This window comes from Urtica dioica, chromosome 1 (genome assembly GCF_054948205.1).
Source record: "Urtica dioica subsp. dioica isolate 48M chromosome 1, U.dioica_male_clone48M_v1_H2, whole genome shotgun sequence".
NCBI classification, from domain to species: domain Eukaryota; kingdom Viridiplantae; phylum Streptophyta; class Magnoliopsida; order Rosales; family Urticaceae; genus Urtica; species Urtica dioica.
In genome coordinates this window covers 22,682,177-22,699,941 of record NC_142756.1, presented here as the reverse complement: position 1 = coordinate 22,699,941, position 17,765 = coordinate 22,682,177, and the positions used below count along the sequence as shown (strand labels likewise).

Here is a 17,765-nt window from a genome sequence, read left to right as displayed (position 1 = left end):
TGAACCCGATATTTTTAATATTATATTTATTCAATAATGTAGAATTGGGCTCAAACGTTACCAACGGTTATGGAAGCGTCAGAATTGTTCAGTGAGCATCCGAGGGCGGAGCGAGAGCTAGATGGCGGCATAATTCGACTTCCACCGTTCCTATGGCTAGTCGACCAAAACGTGCCGCAATGTGTAGCGCCGGGTATGCAAATTGTATAATTAATTGTTTAGCGTATTTTGTTTATAGCATGTTATGTTTTTGTCTTTCAGTGATGCTTGCGGGATGTTCGTAGTCAAGTATGTGGAGTACATCCTTGTCGACTTGGAGTTTGATACACTTCAAAGCGACAACATAAGAACGTTCCAGAAGAAACGGTCGACTGACTTATTTTTCCAGACAGAACTGCGATGATATGTTTTATTTTATATTTTTTTTGCTTTGAAAATGTTTGGGATATGTGGAACTTTTTTTATATGTCATTAAATTTTTGGATATGTTATGTTATTAAAGTTTTGGATACGTTATGTCATTAAAGTTTTGGATATGTGATGTCACTAAATTTTTCAAAAACATGTTATGTCATAAACATACACATAAACATAAAAATAAACTTCAAATGTTCTACATTTAAAAACCAAAAGTTGTAAACATAAAAATACAAACGTCTTAATTTCATAACAAAATCAAAGATAGAAGAGCAAAAAACAAAGTTTTCAATCCCTCCAAGTGCATGTCTTCCTGTTATGGCCTATACCACTACATTTGCCACATTCGCGGTGAATAACAACTTTTTCGCCTTGAGAGGGGTATTGATTGACACTTTGCCTTCCTTGTTTACTTTTTTTCGATTGATCGGCTTGTTTCTTTTCAACTGGTTCTGCAACCTTCATGTTTTTTATCTCATCCGGAACGTTCCACTGGTCTTCATTCCCAACAGGATATATGGATTCCTTGTACAGCTCAATCCATGTGTCCTTCAAATAGAAAGGACTGCGCAAAGAATAAATGTCGACACTCCGATGTTGTGTATATGCGATGGCATGCTCACACGGGATTTCAAGTAGTTGTGGTAGTTCGCAAGTGCATGTCTTTTCCAACAAATCTACATCAAAGTTACCTCTCATGTCTTTGACATGACATTCATACAGACCGAGTCTGTACGCCTTGACGAATGGTGCCTTTTCTTTTAGATGGGCAAGATTCTCTTGAAACTTCATGGATAGTTTGTATCGCATTTCCTAGCCATTTCTTCTCGATCGAAAAATCACGTTTGAAGTGTGAATCGAATGAACTCAAGCAACGTGGTAATAGGTTACGTTCTAGCATTCCTCATCATATTGTTGAAGCTTTCTGCATTATTGCTTGTCATTATATCGTACCTGGTAAATACAAAACAATAACGTATTAACAACGTTGTACAATTATTTAAACACTTGTAATGACAAAAGGAAGAGTTTTAGTTTTACCGTTTCCCAGGAAAAAAATGCTCTGGCCCACCGATCAAAACCGACTTCCTCGAGATACTTTGCCATCTCGACATGTTTCCGTCTCAATTGCTGAAAATGAGCTTCGAAAGCTGTCTTATTGAATGCAAATGCGGCGACATTCAGTTCAATGCCACAATGATCGTTCTTGATTTTTTGTTGGACATTTCGTTTTAGATGATGGTAACATGCTCCGTGAGGGATACCGGGGAACACTACTTCGACACCATGTATGATGCTAACACGTCGATCGGATATGAACGCCAACTCTCGTACGTCTTCACCGATAACTTCTCTCAAATTTCTCAAAAACCAAATCCACGAAGCATGACACTCGCTGTCTACGACCCATAATACAAGAGGATATAACTGCGAATTAGCATCCATCGCAATTGTGCAAAGAAATTGTTCACCATATTTTGTCTTAAAAAATGAACCATCCAATGATATGACCGGTCGACATGACTTGAACCCTCTACGACACGCCCAAATAGAAAAGAACGCTTACTTGAATTTGTCACCATCTTTCACAAGCTCAGTCAAAGTCCCAAGAATCTTCTGCTCCAACATGTATAGCCAAGATGGTAACTTCTAATAAGATTCTTTTGGCGTACCCCTTACATATGAAATTGTCCTCAATAACCCAAGGTGCAGCTCCTCTATGGCCTTTTGTTCAAACCACATGCGAGCAAGAGTGTCTACTCTCGTAAGACGTAATCTGCCACATATCAGATCACTGCACAACACCCTTTAGCTTCCAAGTGCACATATTGGTTTTGCGTATGATATACCATCTCCTTTTCGAAGAAGATTTCACTCTAAATTCAAAATTATTTTTTAGAGCATAAATGTGAATCTCTAGCTTCATTTGTTTCTTGGACTCAAACTTCTTCCCAAGATATATATCTTACGTGCTACCTATTACATTCAACGGTCATAATACATATAACGTAACATTTTTCATTTAAGAATTTAAGTACATCTCATTTATATTACTTGTGGAAGAAGCTGGATACAGACTTTGACCTTCACTATGTTCTTCCATGACAACATCATCGGTTGTGAAATCGGGGCCTTTACCTAAGTAAGGTATGCAATTCGTTGGTGATACTACTTTACGAGGCTCACGTGATGGTTCACAGTGTTCCGAAGGTAGTAAAATGTTCAACAAAATCTTCATATTCGTGAGGGTTTGCGAATTCTTCAAATTCTTCATCTTTGTCTCTATTGTGTCCATCATCTTCGTCCCCGTTGTCTTCATCACCTCTGTCACTATTTAGTTCATCATCTCGGTCGTTGTTGTGGTAATCATCTCGGTCACACATGTTTACTTTATCACCCTTATACAACTCATCATCTTTGATACCATTGTGTGATGGATCATAGGGAACATCTGCTCGATCGTTGAACACAGGAACATCTTGTCGGTTGTTGATGATAGGAACATTGTGTCGACTGTTGATGATCAGATTATTTCGTCCCTTGTTGAGTTCAACGCGAGGCAATTCTTCATTCATCACATTTTTTTCCTTTATCAACTCCTCGATTTGCACTTAACGTTATGATTTCTTTCGATACAAAGCTTACACAAAGTGAAAAACTTCTACGACTTTTGTACTTCGTACCCACTGCATATGGAACGTCAAATTTAAGTCATACTTGAATCTATCTATATCGATTCTCTTGTACACCTTATCGACTAACTCCATGTAGTTCATCTCTTTCGAAACTTCGATCGAAAATGTTCTCACATTATTGAACACCCATAAGCGTTCGTTTCTCTCTCACGTGTAGTTAAATATCACTAAAACTGCAAGAAATACCACAAAAATATATTAAATTACATTAAAAGAAAACCAATCGGAGATCATCGGACATTTACAAAAGTCATCGGATTTTTTGCAAAACTCATCGGATTTGGTCTAAATATGTCAGATCCGGACGAAATATGTCGAATTTCATGTAGCTATTGGATCCTATCGATTTTTTACCTAATATAACCTTGAATTTCATCGGAAAAATTAGTTGAATTTCATCCGAAACTATCTGATTTCATCGAAAATAACGTAAAACTCCGGAAACTTTGACCTAAATCTACCTACTTTTTTATTTTCCTCAAACTATATCACTAAGTCTATAAAAGATTAATTAAGAAGCAAACTTACCAATTTTTGACCGAATTCAAGCAACTGTATACTCGAAAATGAGAGAGAATGAGAGATTTGAGAAGAGATGAGAATGAATTTTTGAGATAAGGGTTATATGGACTTTCAGTGGCATTTTTGTCCGAAAAGTGTCCAAAACTCCAATTTCGGATATTATTGGATGAATGGGTCTAACTAAGATATTTTGATAATTTTGGGATCTACAAAAATAAGTGGTAACTGTAAATTAAATAAAACTCAGTGCGTGCTGTTTCTTTTTTGCAAAACTAATATTGTATATAAAATAGCCTAATTTTTAATTGTTATATAAAATAGCCTAATATTGTATGTTTGCCGCGAAATATTAAGAATATGTATTTAAATATATGTTTATGAAAATATTAAATATTTATGGCGCTATTTTCTCATGTATGTATTAGCTCAAACCGTTTTTTGAGTGAAAGGTAGATTACTTTGGTATTATATAAAACAAAAAATTGGCTACGTAAGCCACATAAACTATAGGAATTGTAAATTAGTCAACCTTTGGTAAATACTTTGTAAATAGCCAATTTGCATACGTAGCAACCTATTAACTACCTTTTTTACATGTTTGGCTGAGTTAAATAAGTCTTTTATTAATCTGTTAATAAGTTAACTTGGCTATTTACAAGAAATTAACCAAAAGTGGGTTATATCCCAATTCACTATAATCGTGTGGCTATATAACTTAACAACCCTATATAAAAAGTACAAAATTAATATTAATATATAAACATTAATCATTACTCTTTTATAGGATGAATAATAATAATTTCTCTCATTATACCAAATCAACTTTTGAGAAAATTGTAATCCATTTCAAAAACCTAAATCTTTTTTGTTATACAAAATTATAATGATATTTTATATATGCAACACCCATATTAAATAAATTCTTTCATAGATAAGTTAGAAGGGGTGGACAGAAGTTTATTTTACAAATCTAGCCACAGACTTTAATATAACAAGGATTGAAATTCCGTAGATTTCGGTCAGAACTCAGACCGAAATCCATTTTTCTTAGAGTCTCGGTAACGACATGTACGAAACCGGAATTTTTTTTGGATTCCGAGGAAACTGTTCAAGTTTTCAACATTTTCCGGGGAATCCTTCCATTTTCCGGTTGTCTTTAAGTAAATTTACCGGTTGTCACGCATTCCAACATAAACTTACCGGTAAGTGATCAAATACCGACAATTATTAAAATATGATAATATTTAGTGTTCTTCACGAAATTTGTCGTTATTTTTTTGATGATTTAGTTCAAATTCTTAGTTTTTAACTTAATTATTGTGTTAAATTGGAGTTTGTATCCAAAAAAAATTTCAATTTTTTTGTTACATCGGAAAATAGGATTTGGATTTGAATATGTTTTTTAGTGTTTTTATTTTTTGTTAAATTAGTTGTAGAATATGAAATTTATGTATAGTCACTTGATTTTTAACATGAGTATTAACATTATTTTGATTTTGTACTTTGTATTGAACTATGTCATTAAATTTGTGTTGGATTTTTGTTGAACTATTATTGTAAACTTTTTTCCATTTTTATTCTGTGTTATGTATGATTTTTTTTTTAAAATATTTATTTACTACATTCATCTCGATGAGTACGGTACTTGACGGTATTCATCGAAGGTAGATATTTTCAACGGTACGGTTTTCCGTTTTCTTTTCTTTTTCTGAATTCCACGATATTCCTCTGACTTACCTTCGAATACCAGTAAAATTTGAGTCCTGGAACGTTACCGTAACGGTATTTCGATCTTACAAAGACCTTTGAAGTACACAATTAAACTTAAGCCATTCACACTAGCTATGGAAAAAAAACTAGCCACAGAAATTGAGAAAACTTATTATTCAAAACATACAACAAACTTATATTTTATCAAAACAACTTTCAAGCAAAACATTAAATTAAATCACGAACAAAAAAAATAAAAATAAAAACTTAGTCTCGCGTATCTCATATCTCGGAAGCTCGTAGCAGAGGAGTATTTTGATCATCACCAGCTCTTGAAAATCGATTCGACACCAGAGCCGGATCTCTGTACGCAGTTACTAGTTTCTCGTAAAACTCGGCCATGGCAGGGTTATTTTGGTCAACTCGATCTTTCTTTCCCAGGCACTGCATCAAACATAAAAACTCTGTCACCTTGTGGAGCGAAAAAACCAATAACAGCCAACTTCAATATCTTTTTTGACGTACCTCGATGGGAAAAGCTACGAATATCGGCAGAAACCTTTTTCGGCAGTACTCGTTGAAGAGAAGGGTCAGAATTGGAAGAGGAACGGTCAAGCTTGAAGCGAAGGGAAGCTTCTTGAGGCCGAATAAACCGATTGCTATCACGTGCATTAGTACCAGAGAGAATATGGTCGATGTGTGCACGATCGGCCAGAACTTTCCGCCCGTTTCGTACTTGGGAGAGTACACATTTAATAGCTGCCAAAATTAATAATAAATAAATAAACAAGGTTCAAATAAATCAAGCTTAAGCATTCAGAGATAGTGAGAGAGGGTTACAGGTTTATGCTCATGACCTTTTTGCTGAAGGGAAAACAAACAACAGTTTAACCGGACATTCATTTTGTGTAGTAGGTCGTTACATTAATCAACACTAGGTAAATGTATACCCTTTGTTCATGCAATTTCTTTTCTTCACGTTTCCATTTTTTTTCTTTATTTTACCAAGCATCATTACACCAAATGCACGAATACTATATTTTCTTGACTAACCTGATTGCGATAGATGATGTACCCCAAACAGAAGTAAACCAAAATGAAGGGTAGAATAAGAGGAGCCAGGAAAAAGTAGGTCACACCAAGAAGTCCGAAGAAGAGAATCGTGGGAATTTGACTGTAATAAGGGGCCGATGGAACCTCGAGCTCGACACTTTCATTTCCAGAAAATACTCTATTCACGTAAGAGAAAAATAGTGGAGTCAGTCGACAAAGCTCCGATGATAGGCTGGTCCATCCTGATGTCACCACGTATGCAATGAAGAACGGCGCCTGAACCCACATCAACAAAACTAAGTGAGACTCTAACATCAAAGTATCAAGAATAACTTATGTATGCAAATTGTATCCAGTTAGAAAAACTTGAAACCAAAAAGAACGAATAACTTCACAAAATCTGGAGAGCTGTAAAGCTGTATTACGATACGCAACTTTCATAATCCCAAGGAATTTCTTCCTTCCTCTATTCTCTTGTACAATTTTCATAACCCCTCTTATTTATAGACTAGTATAACGTTTAGCAATTTTATAATTGACCCATAAGTATATGCTAATTACTTATACTCCCTTATAGCTAAGGTACTCAATGGAGATGAGTCTTGCTCTCACCTGTGCCGGAACTGCTTCAGCAAGTAGGCTGGGGATTTTCTTGGGCTCAAAAAGGAGGTCAACCTTATAGAGAGCTGTTCCTGAAAGTACATTCGCAAAGAAAATGTTCCACACAGTGAACCATAACACTTTGTAGCACGCACTTTTCTCGATCTGACTATGCGAGATGTATCCTTGAATGGAAGAGAACACTATCATGACAGGTGGCACGAGAGACAAGAAAAACTGAAGAATGAGACTTGGCAGGTATCCCGTTATGACTTGACTAACAACCGCCCTGATATAGTTGAGGATTTTATAAGTTTTAGTATCAAGGAAATTAGTTCTTCAAATAAGAAATTCAAGTCAATATATGAGAAATGTCACAAAATAGCTGTTTACGAAAAACCTTTTAGCAAAATAGCCAATGTTTCTCAATTTATAGTGAACTAGCCATCAAGTGTGTCAATTGAATTCTTTTAGAAGAAACTCAATAGCTTAAAAAGAAAGATAAAGAAATCTTCAAAAAGCTGAAGCAAAATACAAAACAAAGAGTGATTTGCCAATCAGGGGAAAAGAGCCGAGATCCATAGGGCCATGCTTCTAATTGTTCTTCCCCAGGTGGACTCGGGAAAATAAAACTTGGTGGTCGAAGATCGGAAAAACTTTCCTTCTTAAGTTTTGGTAATTGTATAACAAACGTGAAACTTTAGGAAATTTTAAAAACTAAAATTTAAATATAATACTAAAAAAAATTAATGGGTTTACGTGCGCCTAAATATTACTATTTGTCCTCTAAAAAATTACTACTACTCTTTGAATAGCTTAGGTTTCACAAGCATAAATTATGTCACTTACAATTTGAGTACGCCTTTTAGGAAAGGAAACCAGGTCTCTAACTGGTCGAGGTGGGTAAGACCTTGGACAAACACCACCGGAATGAGGAATATAACTGTGAGACCAACACACGCAATGACCACAGTGAGTTTGCAGATCCATCTCTTGAGGAACGATGTGGAGAAGAAGGGCCAGTGGACATCTTGCGGTTCGGGAGCTCTCTCAGTTACCCACTCAGTCGGATTCACTCCTTGTTGGATATGCAATGCCATCGCAGCTCCGAGCCGTGTCTTGAATGAAACAAACGCAGCTGGAACTTCCTGCTGGATATTAAATTAGTAACCACAGAGACAACGAGCAAGGAATAGTATTGGATAATGGATCACAATAAAAAGGAATGAAAAAGGAAGATATCTTTGCAAGTTCGTATGCATGAATGTTACGGTACATGATACACAAGGACTTCCTTCAATGTACCTTTGACGATGTACATACATTGATATCAATACCGAGCTAAAAACAATAAAACTAAGTCAGCCTATAGTGATAACGGATCGTAGGAAATTTTTTAATGGAATGCGAAATGAAGATAGTGTTGCAAGGTCATACGCCTAAATGTACTAGATACATCATGACTTCCTCTGATATACCTTTTATATGAGACATCCATTGATATCAATCCCAAGATTGAGTTGAGATCATTAGTATCTTCAACTAACAGAGTTATTATAGGATCTCCAGAGTTGGGGAATGGTAATAATCAGGCATTAGTTAATGGTTTTAGAGTTATCGATGTTTCTAAGTCTATAAATAGATAGAATTATAGTGAATTAAAGCATGAAAATTGTACGAGTGAGAAGAAATTCCTTAGGTAGAGGTTGGAGTGTAATCGGATTGGGTTAGTCGGTTTTTTCATGTGCTATCAACCCGAACCGCTACAACTAATTTTTCAGTTTTAAAATCCAAACCAACCCGATTGAAATGTAAAACCAAACCAAACCAACCCGAAAATAATCGGGTTGGTTTGGGTTGGTTTTTTCGGATTATAATTCTCGACAAATGACTTTATAACTCAAATGAAAATCATATACGTATATTATATCTAAAAAGTTTTGTCAAATAAAATCAAAATTTTACTTATCTTTAGAAAATTTACATATTAAAATAAAATTTACACATTTTTAACTACCCAATTTTTATGTAGTCGCAAATAATAAAGTATAATACTGGGTATTTTTTATTTAATTATAATATTATTAGAAAAATGATATTTTTTTAACAATAGTACATATAAAATATTTTCAATCTTGAAAAAATTAAAGAATTAATACTTTGGTTTGGTTCAACCTAATCTCATGACTATAAAAAACCAAACCAACCCGAAATAATTGCGGTTTGGGTTGGTTACAACCCAAATTTCATCGGGTTTTAATGAGGCGGTTTAAAAAAGAGTGCGGTTTGGTTTGGATGATCGGGTTGTTCGATTTGGCGGTTTTGATGAACACCCTAGGCAGAGGCAGTGAACTCTAGAACAACTGACATTTACCATCGTATTTCCTTCCGTTTATATTTTCATTTTTCAAAATAAAAATATACCAGTTCTTACAGTTATCGTCCAAGTTATCATAAATATTTGAAAGAAGAAAAAAAAAAAGATGAGCAATCCAACCTTTCCGCCTGCCGAAGCCTCCATTCTTACATTATCCTCCAAGTCTTCCAACTTCCTTTCATACTGATCTACAATATCGACTTTACGTCCAAATAGCCCTAAAAAGCCATCACGCTTGAATTTTTTCTCAGACTGGGATGTGAATTTCAGATGCGCAATCTTTTTGTACATCTTCTCCGTGTCACTCTACAAACAAACAAAAATGAGTGCAAAATGGCTACTATTTGGCTTAATTATATACATGTAACAACGAGAAATTACATCTTCAAAATCTAGTGAGAGAAAATCCCTTTTCTCTCCGTACAAGTGCTCTTTTTGAGTGTTAGGAGTCTTTTTTTCTTTTTGTCTTTTCTGCAAGTCTGTCTTGTTCGCTGGGGTTTGAGTTCTTTTTTCAAGTTCCTTTTAGCTTTTTCTATCGCACAGCTCAGGTTAGTTTAAAGGGAAACAGTTTGAGTGTTAGAGAGAGAACTCCTTTTTCGGCAGTTCTGAGAGGGGAAACACCGGTTAGAGAGCATGGATTCACAGGAAGTTCAAGAGGACGAGATAGTTCAAACCACGTTCTTCTTGGCAAAAAAACTTGTGATAACTGAGAAACTTGACGGAGATGGGAAAATGTCAGAAGCTTCTTTTCTGGGAGGGAAGATTATTTCTATGGTGTCTTTTGGAGCTCGTCGTGTGAAGGACATTTTTAATGGAGTATGGAAATGCAAAAAGCCGTGGACTGTTAGAGAGATTAAACCGGGCCTTTTTCAGTTCAAATTCGATGACAGAGATGACATGATGCGGGTCTTGGGAGGTAGACCTTGGACCTTGAAGGGGTTTCAGCTCATTCTAAATCAGTTGGCCGGCTCACCTTAATGTGGAAGAACTTGACTTTTCCTCGTCCCCTTTTTGGGTTAGACTATGCGGACTCCCTCCTGGGTTCCACAACATCGCGAGCGCCAGAGAACTCGCAGCGATGATGGGGACCTTCATGGGATACTCGGGGCGGCCCGGAAATGACCTCAAGATGAGGGTTGACATTAACGTGGTCAAACCTGTTTTCGCTGGATTTTTCCTAGACAGGGAGGGATGTCTTCCAATCTGGATTCAGTGCAAATTCGAGAATCTGGGAAGAATATGCTTCAAATGTGGTCGACTGGAACATTCGACGGAATCGTGCCGACGCAGGGAATCGGTGAAAGTTGTGAGCCACTCACCGGAGGTTGACATGTTTCGGGCCTGGATCCACGACGAGTCCAGTTCCAAGTCGTGCTTCAACGGTCTTGAGAGCTTTGTAGGTCGCGGAAAATTTCCTGAAGCGGTTGCCTGGTTGAAGGTCCCTGAAAATGACGGTGCCATTCCGGTGCCGATGGCCAATCGCTGGCTGAAGTCCTTGGAAATTTGCGATGTGGAGAGAGTCTGTCAGCCCAATGGTCCAATCGACCCACCCCCTGTCTTCTCTGAACATCTTGGGAACTGGTGAAAAGCTGAAGTTTGCTGCTTTACCCAGTGGGAGTAAGGGGTTTTCTGAGCCGCGAGTTAGTCATGGGCGTGGATTCAACAGGATGGACTCAAAAGAAGGCGAGGGAATTAGGGATGGCATTAATGAGAGAGAAGTCGGGGTGGAGATCCAATCTCAGGAAGTCTCGGCCGTGATTTCTAGAGAGAAAAAGAAAGAGAGGTACTATGTCAGGAAACAGAATGATGTTTTAAAAAAGAAGATTTTAGAGATTGGGCCTGAGAGTGGAAAAGCCCAATCCTACCCTAAAACTCTTGGGAATGGGCTGGAACCGATTTTTTCTCCTCTGGAATGTGATGGGCCACTCAATGTGGAAAATGATGTAGCTTTACTGATGTCCCAAGAGGATCTTGAATTGCTGGACAATTTAGCCAGCCGGTTCCAGGACAAGGGGTCAAGGCTGCTCAAGAAAGGGATGTAGAGAGTGTTTTTGAGGATTTCTCAACTTTGGCTTCGAAGTTCAAATTGGCGTTCGAACCGGGCAGCAAAACCGTAGGGATATTGCCCTCTAAGGAAGGGAAGTCTAAGAACATAACCGGGAAAAATGAGGAGGGTTGCTCTAACTCGAAGGATAAGAAGAAAAATCCTAGGAAATTCAGGAGAGGGATCTTCGTTGCTACTAGCTTCAAGGCCGAGGAGGCGGGTCATCCCATTCCCCCACCCCCCCCAATGTTAGTTCAATCGTGGAATACGGCTAGGCTCAAGTTGGAGGATTGTGAGAGGGAGTTTATTCGTATTCAAAAACTCCCTTCCACTGATTTCCTAGTGTTCCGCGAGCTAGAGCTTCAACGGGACATCCTCAAAATTCAAGGTATCGAAGAACAACATTGGCGGCAAAAGTCTAGAGAGTTATGGCTAAAACACGGAGACGCCAATTCCCGTTTTTTCCACATGTCTACGATGGTGAGAAGGAAAATGAATTTCATTGGTCGGATAACGAAGGAGGATGGCGAGGTCATTGAATCCCGGGTCCTCATTGGGAATTATGTGGAAGAAAAATTTGAAAGCCTTTTCAAATCCATCGACCCGGTCTTTCCGGTGGATCTTGAGGGCCTAGTTCTGCCTATTCTTAATGCCCAGGAGAACGAGTCGCTAGTGAGCGTGCCTTCCGGCATAGAGATCAAGAACCCAGTGTGGGGAATGCAATGACCTCAAAGCGCCGGGCCCGGACGGTCTCCAATGAGTCTTTTACAAAACATATTGGGATATCGTGGGAGGCTCACTTATAGAGCTCATAAAGGAGTTCTTTCGCTCTAAAAGTCTCGACCCGGCCCTCACTTATGCTCACGTCGTGCTCATCCCGAAGAAAGGTAATTCTGATTCCTTTGATAATTTGAGACCTATTAGCTTTTGTAACTTTTGTTTTAAGGTTATAACGAGGATCATCACCCAATAGACTCCGGCCTTTCCTTGATCGCATGGTTTCACCCTTCCAATCGGCTTTTGTCCCTGGGCGGTGGATTGCTGAAAATACCATTTTGGCCCAGGAAGTTGTGGACTAAATGAAGAGGAAGAGAGGCATGACCGGGCTTATGGCCATTAAAATCGACATGAGTAAAGCTTACGATAGAATGGAATGGTCGTTTCTCATTCAGGCTCTTCGATGCTATGGCTTCTCGGATCATTTCGTGGGGCTCGTGGAACAATGTGTGTGCTCTGCGTCTAGCTCGATTCTCCTCAATGGAGCTCCGCTAAAGAGGCTACATCTTAAGCGCGGTCTTAGACAAGGAGATCCGCTCTCTCCGTACCTTTTCATTCTTGCCTCCAAGGTTCTTAGTCGGCTTTTATTGAGGGAGGAAAACGTGGGCTCGATCCACGGGATTGCCATCGGGAGGGGAGTTCCTACCATCTCTCACTTGATGTTCGCGGATGACACCATTATTTTTTGCCGGGCCAAGGAATCCGAAGTCGAGGCGGTGTGGAGGTGTCTCGATAAATATAAAAAATGGTCGGGCCAAGTGGTGAATATTACCAAGTCCGGGGCTTTTTTCTCCAAGAATTGCAACGACGAGATCAAATCTAGTCTCTTGGAGAAGCTTCATATGAACGAGTGCGGGTCCGACCTTCACTACCTTGGTAACCCTCTCTTTCTCGGTAAAAATGGAGCTAAAACCTTTGAATTTATTAAAGATAAAATTCAAGGTCGACGGGAGGGTTTGATGGCCAAGAGCATCTCCAAAGCGGGCCGTTCCACGCTCGTTAAAGCCGTGATTCAAAACATCCCTATGTATGCTATGTCTACCTTCTTGCTGCCTAAGACCTTTTGTCTCTCTATGGATAAACTTTCTCGGTCCTTTTGGTGACGGGGGAGCAACGGGGTAGGCAAGTATTTGGCCCTCATCGTGTGGGATAAAATCTGCCAACCCATTAAGCATGGGGGGCTGGGGATGGCATTTAGCGGCCAAGACTAACCTCTTTTGGGTGGACTTGTTGAATAAGAAGTATTGTAAGCATCATAACTTCTTCGACACCCCGGAGAGACAGAGTAACTCTTCGGCATGGAAGGATATCTTGGCGACCCGAGCTCTTATCCTCGATCATTCTAGATATGTCGTGGGAGGCGGGGAGGAGGTTAGAGTCTTCAGCGACCGGTGGTGCGCGAGAGATCTGGTATTGCCTGTGCCGGGGCTAGTTGGTTCATCTTCATTGATGGTTCGCGATCTCTTCATTCCTGGCAGCCGTGAGTGGGACCCCGACAGGATTCTAGAGGTATGTGACGCTGCTACCTTGGGCAATATTCTTCAGACGAGACCGCTTCGCTATCCCCGGGCCGACACTTTTATGGACTGGGACGGAGAATGGCGTTTTCTCAGTCAAGTCAGCCGCGAGGATCCTGGGAAGCAGTGGCTTCGACTCCGATGACGATATCTGGAACAGAATTTGGAAATGCAAAGTGCATTACAGGTCCAAATTTTTCATGTGGCGGCTTGAGAGAAATGGTTTTCCTCTGGCGACGGTTCTAATTGGGAGAGGTCTGGGAGTTGATTCCTTGTGCCGACTTTGCGGTCTCGACGAGGAAACGGCGGGACACCTGTTCCTGCACTGTCAATTCGCTGCTAGATTATGGTTCCGAGTGGCGCACGGGAGACGTTGGAGTGATAATCTTCTTCATCATGGGCAATCGGCGGTGGAGGCCATTCTTGACGCCAACGACGACTGGAACAAGAACTCCAGCTCCACCGACGAGTTCCTTACCAGGGCTATTTTCATCGTCGAAGAACTCTGGTTCTCTAGGAATCAGAAATGGGCTAATGGTACGGAGTTCGCTTTCGATGACGCGGTTATCAGAATTTTGGTGAAGTGCAACGAGCTTCTCACCTGTGTAGAGGGGACGCCGGGGAGTACTGACGGAATCAAAGAGAAGCCTCGAGATGGGTGGTTCCCTCCGAAGCCTGGCGTTATCAAGCTAAATTCGGACGCCTCTTTCAAGAACGACCTCGCCGTGGTTAGCGTGGTTGCCCGGGACAACAGCGGCACGGTTCTTTGGGCGGGGACAGACAGCTGCCTCGCCTCCTCGGCGGCTGAGGCGGAACTGTTCGGCATCCTGACGGCTAGTACCATGGCTAGAGCTCGGCATCACGCAAAAATTATCTTCGAAGGCGACAATCAAGGCGTGATGAGAAGCTTGAAGACGGCCAGCAGCTCCCTTCACTGGAGTACGTTTAGTTTATTTTACATTGTTTTAGATTCCATGTTGTGTTTTTATTCTGTTGATTTCATTTGGATTCCGAGGAAATCGAATGTCGCTGCCCATACTCTTTGTCAATGGGCGGCTCAATCCCGAGTTTCCGGAGTCTTGGATTTTGGGGAACTCCCGCCCCTTGTGCGGGAGAAGTGTGGTGGGTACCACAGTTTTAATGAGATGTAGTAGGGTTCTTTTTCCTTGCCGTCGCACCTACTGGGGGCGGTAAGGTTTTTTCAGAACCCTTTTCCCCTTCAAAAAAAAAAAAAAAAAAACAGCGAGAAATTACATGTTTGATCTCAGTCTACAAACGTTAATAAACAATTAATTGACCATTTAACTTGGGTTTGTCACTAGCCCCGTCCGTGGAAGAGCAAACAAGGATCAAAGCTCACAAATTCATCCCAACAAGCTGTATATGGAACATAAATCTAAGAGTTAAAAGTATTGAAAGTGCTTACTATGAGACCTTGAAGTTTGCTATCACGACGGACTACCGTGTGAGAAAGATAAGTAGAGCTGTGAAACTCCGTAAAGAACCTCTCGACGGTTTCACTGCAATTACTTTCAGATGAGATTGGTATTCCCCGAACTAATACCGAGTATTGGTGAGGTTTCGGCGCGGCCGAGTAGAAGTACTCAACTCTTTTCGATGATATGTAATAATACTCCTGTGAAAACAAAATACTTACATCACATCAGTCTGATTTTTCTTTCTATGCTATGAGCTCGAAAATCATAATGAGATGGAGTTTCACTTACGAGGTACAGAAAGAAGCAGACAACGGCAGTGAAAACATAAGCAGCACAAAAATGAACCCATAACCTTGGGAAAAAGAAGAAAATAAAATCAGCCAGAAAAGCTATGCTTCGTCTAAGGCGAGAAAAAGGTATTACAGAGACATAGTGATGAAACAGTACTCACCAGTTTGAGCCATCGTTGACGTTTGAAATACTGAAGGATTCCAAAGACTTGTTTGGCAAGTCAAAGAAATCTACGCTAAGCTGGTTTCCGAGATAATTGATCGGCAGAAGGACGAAGATCCCGATCAAACAACCAACGGAAAACACTCGCAGGCTGAAAACAATACGATTCAAATTTTAAATTCGATATTATTTCGAAATGGACTTCTTCGGCGAAAAAAGCCTAACCTAAAGACGAAAATGCGCGTGAAGACTAAGGCGTCCAGACCTAGCGTCGTCGCGAGATCTTCGTCTGATGGCTGCCACGCTCGCCGGACCCAACCGGCCGTCGGCAAAAGCCTCTCGAAGTGGAATTCGTCACCGCCGCTCCGAGAATCGCCTCCGGCGACCAAGCGCGGCGCGTAGACGGAGGCGTTCCATGGCTGTTTACGGAGGACTGAATAGAGAGCGAAGAAAAGGAAGCAGAGGCCGAGATTGATTCCGACTGAGGTCAGTAAAGCCGAGAGAATCATCACCGCCGATCAGGTGTTCGACGAAAAGTTCAGAGAGAGAGAGAGAGAATAAGTGTGTGTGTGAGTGTGTCTGTGGGACTAAGTTCTTCAGTTAATTACATTGAAAAGAAAAAGAAAGTGAAATAAAGGTTCGCTCTTTCTTTTCTGTTTTCTTTTCTAATTATTTGATTATTTTCGTCGTAGTGAAGCAAGCGACTTTTGTGGTGGCGGTCGGTGATGATCGGAACCCCTGGTCACGGTGGGTTCGCTCCGCCTTTTTTATGCCTCCGGTGGGACCCATTTTTAACTGGTCTGATCGGAACATGAAGATCCGATTATATCGTCACACACTTTACTGGTCTATTATTCCCACGTTTGCTTGCGTAATCTTTCCCCTCTTTACTTTTAGAGAAAGCAAAACGACAAATTTAAGCAAAACGACAACTTTAAGCAAAACGACAATAAAATAAAATAAAAGTAGGGCACTAATAGATCATTTTCGAAAAAGTTGACATAATAATCTTTTTAATTAATGATACCTTTTCATTGTGCCTTCTATAGGAGAATGTGGCCGGAAATCGGCCCGCTGCATGTAATACAGGTTTGCCTCTCGATCCTTAATAGCTCGATTTTTGTTCGCAACTTCAACCAAACAACGTTTGTGTTTATTCTTAAGGTAAAAATTCTAAGAAAACTATTGAGTTTTGGCTGATTAACCTATGCAAGGTGTTGTACAAAATTATTATTAAAGCATTGACTAATCGACTTAAAGAACACTCGATCAAATCATTTATCAAAATCGACCGAGGAAAGAAAGAAGAATGTACCAAAATGCAGGTGTTGCACCATACAGATGGTTGTTACATCGCCGTCTTTGGAGTTTTGAAAAATTCAAACATCATAGACATCTTTTTAAGAACCAAAAATATTTGTTTTCTTTCCCAGATCAGTTGATCACATATAATATCGTTGTCATTTTCGAGCTTATACACTCAATAACTCGGGATACTTAGGGTCGGAAGGGTCTCACAAGCCTGATACTCGATATGAACAAAGCGTACGATCGAGTAGAGTGGGGGTTCGTAAAGTTATACTTCAACATATGGGCTTCCCGGAAAAATTGAAGACACCATTGATGTTCATTGAAACGCTTGGTGAACATCCTAAAAGAATAATTTTGTGTGATATTTTCTCAAATACTTGGGAGGTATTTTTAGTGATGCCCAATAAAAAAAATCGTAATTTTTTTTTTTTGTCTGTTGTTCCTTATATCTTCCTTCAAAAGGTCTCTCCGTCCTCCTCACCGAATAAGCTAGAGAATGGGATATTACGGGCTTCCACTGCAACAATCGGGGACCTCTGATAAGTCACATATCCCAGTCGACATGGAGAGTAATACGCACTAGTGATCAAGATAATCAATGACGAGCCATCTCCTATCACCATAAAATAGATCATTCTTAATATTTGGGGCTTTGTCTTGATGCTCGGAGGATGTTAGTGTTGTTTTGTACTCGCGAGGTGTATAAAGGACTCATTTCCCTAGCACGCGAAGCGAAACTCTTTTGTGTCATACTAACTTTAGTTAGATTCTCGATTGTCATTGTGTATTATCCATTGAAATTTGTGGATTCTAAGCAAATCCTAATGAGAAACATTATTTTTGTTTTAA

General features: G+C 39.8%; 2 protein-coding genes across 3 annotated transcripts; both read right to left on the bottom strand.

Moving 5' to 3' along the window:
- Positions 1 to 705: 705 nt before the first annotated feature.
- LOC149407800 (uncharacterized) lies at positions 706 to 1,227 on the bottom strand. The gene has a single exon (XM_089622145.1). The coding sequence runs from the start codon at positions 1,225 to 1,227 to the stop codon at positions 706 to 708; it is 522 nt and encodes a 173-aa protein (XP_089478271.1).
- Positions 1,228 to 5,453: 4,226 nt separating this feature from the next.
- HYP1 (hyperosmolality-gated Ca2+ permeable channel 2.3) lies at positions 5,454 to 16,481 on the bottom strand. Of its 2 annotated transcripts, none has more exons than XM_089615477.1 (10): positions 15,831 to 16,481; positions 15,604 to 15,756; positions 15,441 to 15,504; positions 15,140 to 15,349; positions 9,496 to 9,681; positions 7,848 to 8,149; positions 7,011 to 7,287; positions 6,399 to 6,674; positions 5,871 to 6,104; positions 5,454 to 5,789 (listed from the first exon to the last, which is right to left on the bottom strand). In XM_089615477.1, exons 1-10 carry the CDS (start codon positions 16,112 to 16,114, stop codon positions 5,628 to 5,630), a joined length of 2,148 nt encoding a protein of 715 aa, XP_089471603.1. In that variant the 5' UTR covers positions 16,115 to 16,481; the 3' UTR covers positions 5,454 to 5,627. The 2 variants fall into 2 exon arrangements, with proteins under 2 accessions (XP_089471603.1, XP_089471610.1); XM_089615484.1 differs by having other exon boundaries at positions 7,848 to 8,146.
- Positions 16,482 to 17,765: the final 1,284 nt, after the last annotated feature.

Excerpts from the sequence above, each read along its gene's own strand:
- LOC149407800 (XM_089622145.1), bottom strand. The coding sequence starts at position 1,227 with ATGCGATACAAACTATCCATGAAGTTTCAAGAGAATCTTGCCCATCTA.
- HYP1 (XM_089615477.1), bottom strand. The coding sequence starts at position 16,114 with ATGATTCTCTCGGCTTTACTGACCTCAGTCGGAATCAATCTCGGCCTC. Across the intron at positions 9,682-15,139 it reads GCAAACTTCAAGGTCTCATA|AGTGACACGGAGAAGATGTA; the intron begins GTAAGCACTTTC and ends GTTTGTTTGTAG. Across the intron at positions 8,150-9,495 it reads AGGCTTCGGCAGGCGGAAAG|CAGGAAGTTCCAGCTGCGTT; the intron begins GTTGGATTGCTC and ends TTTAATATCCAG.